Genomic DNA, 8,187 nt, shown 5'->3' with positions numbered 1-8,187 from the left:
ATTTCAATAATCGAGGTAATAAGAAAAAATACAGAAGGAAAACGATTCTTGCAGATGATGTCTAAAACGGCTATAGCTTTCAAGCCATTTTCTGACTAGCAGATTGGAATAAGTGAAGGCAGAAATTGACGGGAATAACATGGAAATAAGAGCTCCTTTTCAAAGAACAACATCCGAAATCCTAACATTTCACAATTTGCGTGAAAGATTGGCTAGTGTGCTCATGAGACAATGAATTCTTTCCAGATCGAACAGCAACATAAGTGAGTCCAAAATAGGAAAATGCGTCAGATTTTTCAAGCACATCTGGTTTGATTTAATTGGCTGTGTAGAGAGACGGGATGAGCTTGTGCTTTGCAGCAATGACTCAATCATGATCAGAAAAAGGAAACTCAATATTCTTTATACATTAATATAGGAGTTTGTTTGTTAGTGATGGTGATTCCAATTGCAGTTCGAGCTTTGTCGTCTATACTTATAAAGCACACAAGTAGTATAAAATACGGGTTCTGGGACATTTTTTTTTAACTATATACCTATCCATATTATCATATTATATTTCATCCATATCAACAATAATATATTAATATATTATGGTTACATCAATTTCACAAGTGAAATCTAACTTAAGCGTAAATGAAATCTACCTTGCAATAGGTCTTTCAGACCCATAAGAAGTAGTTCTTCGACTTAGCTACGGATAATAGTAAATTACTCCTTTTAACTGAGAAAAACTTCCAGATTTCCCAACTTGCTCATCACCAGAGTTTATTGTTACTACTAATCTTCTACCATTAGTAACGCTAGACATGGAGTCATTTTTACCAAAACTTCTGTAAAAAGAGATAGTAGTTGTAGAATCAATTTTCGGTTTTGATTGATACAATAGTCCAGATGATCTATTAGCAAATGAGGTAATAGGAGAGCTATTCTGCGAATAAAGATAAAAATCTACTAAACCAGATGAGCAGTATATATACATCTGCTATTATTTTCGTATCCAGGAAATATTAAATTACTATAGTTATAGGATGTCCAAGGTTAAATAACTGAGTCATTGTTTTTAGGAGAATCGATTCCGTCATACATGCGTACTCTTGATTCCCACCAATTTCCAGATTTACCGATAACATGCATTCTAATATATTTTAAATAAACACCATTTCTATTACTTGCAGTGTTCAATAATATATATTCATAACCATAAGTTGTATTCAAATATCTAAATATGGATGAGTATAGTTTAAGATCTGAAATAAATGGGGGTATTAATGAAATATTTGCTTGTTGTGTTGAACTTATTGTAATAAAAGGTTGCAACGAATATGTAAGTGGTTTTCCAGTTTTATTGTTTAATTCAATTTTTAGATTAGTTTTAAATGGTAAATCAAGTGTAAAGTATCCTCCTAATTCAATATTAAAATGCATATTACAACCTTGTAAAGAGTTAGTATAAAATGGTCCACCAAGTGGAGCGAATAATAAATCACAAGCTATACTTCCTATGCAAAGCGTATTGTCTGCATATATTCTAATAAATACGTTACTTGATACACTTCCATTAGGATTTGTTCCTTTAAATTCTAACCATAGTTTTCTGAGAATACCACGACCACTATTTTGTTTAAAAACTGCTGTTCCATCTGTATTTGGTTCAAGAGTCTGGGATTTTACTCCCATGCATGTTAAACTTGAATTTGGTACTATTTCTAAACTGCTAGGATTAGGTATTATTGTGTCAACATAATACTTTGTAGCAGCATCATTTGGATTTGTATGTTCTTCTACATTTATTAATTTGTTTGTATTCATGTCAATATCACTAGTTGCATTATTTTGCCCATCTCTTCTAATAAACATACTATCAGCTTGAGATGCTGTTAATCCATTTGAAACTACTCGACTTGTAGTTGAATAAATTGTTGTACGTCCGAATTTATCAACAGGCATTTTATATATAAAGAAAAAAAATTACCATAGATTATTAATAATGTTCTGAAAATCATATCCTTCATCTAGTTTTTTTAAAACATAGAGACACAAGTGTCCACAGAATGAAGTATTTCCAAGTTGAACTCTTTCACTGTTATAATAAACAGGACTTTTTAAGTAATTAACAATTTCAAAAGGAGGTGGTAGCCCATAAGAGTCAAAACTTATTTATTTATCTCTATCTAAATCCAGTGAAATCCTTGCGTACTTGAATCTCCTGTATTTAATATTCCACATTCTTTTCTTTGTGCATTTTTTGGTAATTGATCTCTTACAAACACGCCTTTAAAATTTTTTATTTTTAATAATTTTGCTGCTTTGATCAATTGAAAATTTGTTAGTGGTTCATTAGGTAGAATTATTCCTTCAACATTGACAAGTTTATAAATATTTTCCATTTTTATTTATAAATTATTTTTTTCTCAAAAAATAATTTTTGGTATCCCCTACCCCTTGAGCTCCTTGACCTCTTTGCCTAATTGTCCTATTGTCTTATTGTCCTATTTTCTTTTAGTTTGTAGTGTCCATATGGTAATGAGTGTATTCCATCTTCTAAAATAACTCTTTTATCGTCTTCTGCGCTTAATGCTATTTTATTGATCTCTTCTGTGTAAATTTCATGTGAATATGATCTTATTACATTCATTTTCCTAATATGTTCTCTTTTATTTAATAAACAATCTTTATAATCTTCATGTGTTATATACTTTTTAACAACATTTTTCTTTACTCCTTTACATTTTTTGTTATTTTTTCCGTGTACTTTATAGGAATACAACTTTGATCTGAGTCCTACAAATTCTTCAATTTGTGCTCCTCCAGCCTCATCTTTAAACATTCCTATTACTTTCTTATTAAGACCAACTTTAAATCCTACATTTTTAATTGTTGGGTGATTTGGGTTAAACTCACTTGTATCAAATTTGCTTTTAATATCTTTAGAAATATCTGAATAAAAGTCTTCTGTTTTAATTTCGTATGCTAAAGAATCTGTATCTGTGAATAATAGTTTTGCTCGATCAGCATTTTTTTTTTAATGTAATCATAATGAAATTCATACATTTGAGTTTTGCTCAAATCTAATATACACATTCCTAAGTAAATTGGTTTAGCATATTTTAATTTTGTTCTTTTCATATGTATTGCGATTAAGTTTTCATCAAATATTGTTCTACTTTCAAAGTTTGGTTTTGATGCTAGTTTAATAGCTTCATTTCTGTCTGTTACTAATCTAATATCAACTCTGTTCTCAATGTTCTCCATTGTTTTTCCAAATACTGAGTTGTTCATGAGTTTAAAAAAGTCTTTTTCAAAATCATTCGTTGCTTTAGTTCTAAGGTTTGTATTTAGTTCAATGTATTCATTAAGCCATGCTCTTTCTTCAAATTTTATCCCTCTGTGAATTTTAGTAATTTTTAATCCTAATCGTTCATATAGTTTTAGATTTTCATAATGTACTATATACTTTCTCTTACTATTCAAGTTGGGAACTAATTTTTCAACTTTATTGATATTTAATCTTTCAGGTGCAAGTGGATAATCATTATGTAGATGTTCAGGGTAATCTAAATCTACTTCTAGTATACATGTAATTGATATCCAGTTTTCTATTTCATTTTCGTCCATCCATTTAAAACCATGTGTTGGAAGTGGTTTACTCATTGCCCATCCATATAGATTATTAGCGTCTAGATATTGTATGAATGTTGAATCTTTGCTTTTGTCATATTCGTCATCCATGTACTTATTATTAGAAGCTCCTAACCTATTGGATATCATACTGATTCCACCTCTTATTCCTTTCTTTATCATTAGGATCATATCGTAATCGCTCAACAGTTCTAGTTTTACTTTTGTTTTCTTCAATGCTGCATCCCAAGCTAATCCTGGTGATGTATAATACCAAGCAGGATCTAATTTATAACAATTCATACAAACATCTCTAAAAATTTCAAAGACGTCAGCTAGTAAAAGCACATCTGAAACGTTGTACAAGTCATGATAATCTCTTAATGTTTTGCAATGAAACTCATTCCATACAGTTTGTGCATGTGAGTAATCTTCATCACTTATATCTTCATCGTTCAATTTTGAAAAGAATAATTCTTTTGGTGGTAATTGGGTTTCATTAAATTTATCAACAGAGTCTACCCAATCATAGGGATATACACCTTTTCTGAGTAACAAATCTAATTGTTTCCCTGAATATAATTTTCCGATATTTTTGCACTGGTCTTTTGCTAAATTCTTTGATAAAGCATCTAAACTAGAAGGCATAAATCTATAACTATCTAAAAAACGAAGCTCACGTTTAACTTCAAATTTCTTACCTTCTTTAATATACTCATCGACTTTAATTTCTCTAGAAAAGCTAATATACTTTTCTTCATTGTTTGGTATGCAACTCAGTTTTCCTCCTGATAATTTCCTTATAAATAAGTGAGAATCAAACCAGATAAATTGTGAAATATTACTGGAAAGAATTTTGGAATTTTATAATTTAAATTACAATTTTGATGAGCAGCACACTGTGGACCAGAGTGACCGCCAGGTTGAGTTGTTCCCCAGGTCTAATTTTTTTTTGGCAATAGCTAGATATACATTAGTAGACACCATTTATAACATTTAGAACTTCTGGGGTGTTGGAATTTTCAAAAAAAAAATGAGACAAAAAAATCAAAAAATAGCTATACTTATCACTGTGGACCTGAGTGACCAACAGATTAAAATGTTCCCTAGGTCTGATTTTTTTTTTCAATAGTTGGGTATACACTATTTCTAACATTTTAGAAAGACACTATTTATAACATTTTGGGAAGACACTATTTATAACATTTAAAACTTCTAGGGTGTTAAAAAAATTGAAAAAAAAAAATTAAAAAATAGGTGTAACTTATCCTATACAAATAAAAGCACAAAGTAAAAAAGCTTTATGTTAACTAGTTATAATATAAGTCTAAATCTATAAATAATATACTTTACAATATATACTTGAAATTATAAACATTAAATTATATTATATAATTATTCAGTTTATTTAATGTTTTTTGATGCAAACTCGACAACACTGGATTTTAGTCGTTTTGCATAATCTATATGGTTAACTCTTCGTTTGTATCTATTCCATGTTTTTTTGAATTCATGATGAATAGCTTCTCCTGTTTGCTCACAGTAAACTCCTAGGCCGCAGTCAGTAGAATGAAGAAAAGGAAGTATATGACATACTGCTATGTGAACTTTCCATGTAACACTGAGCTTGATACCCTCAAATGTGGCATGCACGTATTCAATCAAATCTGCATAGGACTTTTTAAACTCCAGAACAGCAGTGCTGATGTTATCCCCTGCTACCATACCAAATGTTTCTGCTTGAAGGCATTTAAACTTTCTAACACAGTTTACTATTGGTAGTAAGTCATATTTTCCATTGTTTATAATATCTCTTTCAAGTATATCCACCAACTTCAGGAACTTGCTTGGATTGTTTCCGTCAAGCCCTATGCCTTGGTATCCTCGAAACATGATGTAGTTTGATTGTAACCACTTCTCAAACAAAAGCCATACACTAACTAGAAGTACTGCAAGTTTATTTACTATTCCCATTAGAACATGGAGCTCAGGAACAGGAACCAACTCTTCGAGAAGAGTTTCAGGATCTTCCTCTTTGTACAAAAGTCTTGGATTTGTAACATTTTTAAAGTGTGACATTTTTGACTTCTTCTTTCCGTCAAGGGTAAAGTTGTTATAATGATCATCCAATGACCTAAGTGTTCGTTTAATTCCAGGCTCAAGAGTGCAGGATCCCTCACAATATAAACAACTGTATTTCCCAGCATGACTATTAATTCCAAACACTGAATTTGCACATTTTAGATCAAATGCAACGTAAAACTTTACATCGTTTAAATTCAGGGGCTCAATAAGCTTCCAGTGATTATCGTTAGCTTCAGAAACCCCCTCAACAATTGCTATAAGAAAGGATCTTTTTACTCCAGCATCATCTAGCTCTGAATCTGAAGAAGTTTTTTCCAGGGGATTAAACACATTTACAGTAACTTTAAGGAATCCCTGACCTGAATCCATAGTTATTCTCAATATGGAGTCATGTGGATCTATTCCTCTTTCTGTAATGACGTGCTGTATAAATGTAGATGTATCTTTTACATGAACCAATGTTCTAGTAATGGCTTCTTCTCCATCCATAAAACCTACTTCTTTAGAAGTGTAAAATTCATCTATACGGTTATGGAGAGCTTCAATTTTTTCAAAGATGTTCGCTTCAATACAGGTTTGAGTTCCCATACTAGATCTATATTTGGAACAAAAATTCTTTGTTTGATTTTTTGAAAGCTCAAGAGATTTAACCAACTCCATAACAGTACCAAAGGACACCTGTTTCAGCTCAATTCGGTCAGTTTTTTTGTTTGAACACAATGTTCAAAGGAGACCCTTGAGTAGCCAACTGAAACTTCTGTCTTCTACAAATATTTTCAGCTTCCATCTTGTGCTTAAGTATACCTGGCAACATACATAAATAAAATATGTTTATTATTTGGAATTTTAAATATGTATTTATATTAAAGAACAGCTTAATATACTTGCCTGAGGCTACCCGTTCTAAATATTTAGGTCCAAGCTGTTCTGCCGCTTCAATGAGATTGTTCACAGCTCTGCTCTCTGTACAGATATGAGCCACTCCTTGCACTAAATATTTTTGTTTGAAAACAAATGAAAAAAATTTTTAATTAACTAAATATTTTATTAAGTACAATAAATTTTGTTATGTGAAGCATTATATATATGAAGCATTATATATATGAAAAAATAAAACAACAATAATAAAAAAATTCTAACCTACAAAGCCAAAGCATGTTGAACATAGTCTGGAAGACTTTGCATGTTCAGAATCATTAGAAGCACTGATTTCATCAACAATGTCTTTGATATTTGATGATCTTCTAAGATGCAATCTATCAATCTAAAATAATGGAAAAAATATTGATCAGTAAGTGATATTATTTTAGCATACTAAATGGTATTTTACTATACACTATGTAAGTTTAACTATATATACTATATAATTAAATTTTAAGCTTACACTGTAAACAGTAAATAAATAGTTAATAAATAAATAGTAATTAGTTGTTTATCTTATACAACCTTATATACATGTTTTGTATAACTAATATTTATATACTACAATGTAGTATATATGTAGTATGTATGTAGTATGTATGTAGTCTACATACATACATATTATACTCAAATACTTCCACGCATGTCATACTTAAACTAAGTATATGTATATACATATACTTATCGTGCTGTATATATAATATATAAAGTTATATACATTTTAAGTCTACGCATACAATAGAAAAACTGAAAGTTTTTTTAATAACACATGTATTATTTTTTAATACATGTATATGTATTAATAACATGTACTAAGTAAATGTTGTAATAACATGTATTAAAAAAAAAATCTGTTCTATATTTTTAGTTAAGAAACTGTGTGATTGTAAATATAACAAAGTATTAACTAGAAATTAATAATAATCATTATACATAAAAAAACAGATTAACATGAATTTTACCTTGGATATCTTCACTATCCAGTTCCCTAGGTACTCCACCTTGTTCTTGTCGAGATCATAGAGGTTTCTGTGGCAATTGTTACAAATAACCTTGGGATAGTTGGTTACATCTAAACTATACTGACTCCAGACGAAAGTTTTTATCTTTGTTTCAATTGCTGGAGTGATCTTTTGAATTTTAGATGATTTTTTCCCGAACTGTGTAAGACAAACAGCACACTTTTTATGTAAACAGTCCGCCATTGTATATACAATTTAATAATTTCGCGGACTTTCAACCGAGTTTTCACCTAATTTATTAAGATTTTTATGGCTAAAAATAAATATTTTTGAGCAAATTTTTTTTGACTTTGTCCAATCACTCAGAAGTTTTTAATGTCATAAATGGTGTCTACTAATGTATACCCAACTATTGAAAAAGAAAAATCAGACCTGGGGAACAACTTAACCTGGCGGTCACTCTGGTCCACAGTGAGCACCTCTATATTTTCCAGCAATATGACAGTGGTCACGTACTTTATCATTATCTAAATCTTCTCCACAAATGTGACATTTTATTGCTGCATTAAAATCATGCTTGTTTTCAGAAGTAAATATA

General features: G+C 30.2%; 1 protein-coding gene across 1 annotated transcript; it reads right to left on the bottom strand.

Annotated features, from left to right (window-relative positions):
- Positions 1–6,403: 6,403 nt before the first annotated feature.
- LOC136091812 (uncharacterized) lies at positions 6,404–7,832 on the bottom strand. The gene is made up of 4 exons (XM_065819524.1): positions 7,590–7,832; positions 6,847–6,970; positions 6,595–6,696; positions 6,404–6,510 (listed from the first exon to the last, which is right to left on the bottom strand). Exons 1-4 carry the CDS (start codon positions 7,830–7,832, stop codon positions 6,404–6,406), a joined length of 576 nt encoding a protein of 191 aa, XP_065675596.1.
- Positions 7,833–8,187: the final 355 nt, after the last annotated feature.

Source organism: Hydra vulgaris, chromosome 15 (assembly GCF_038396675.1).
Source record: "Hydra vulgaris chromosome 15, alternate assembly HydraT2T_AEP".
NCBI lineage: Eukaryota > Metazoa > Cnidaria > Hydrozoa > Anthoathecata > Hydridae > Hydra > Hydra vulgaris.
This window is presented reverse-complemented; position numbering and strand designations above follow the sequence as displayed.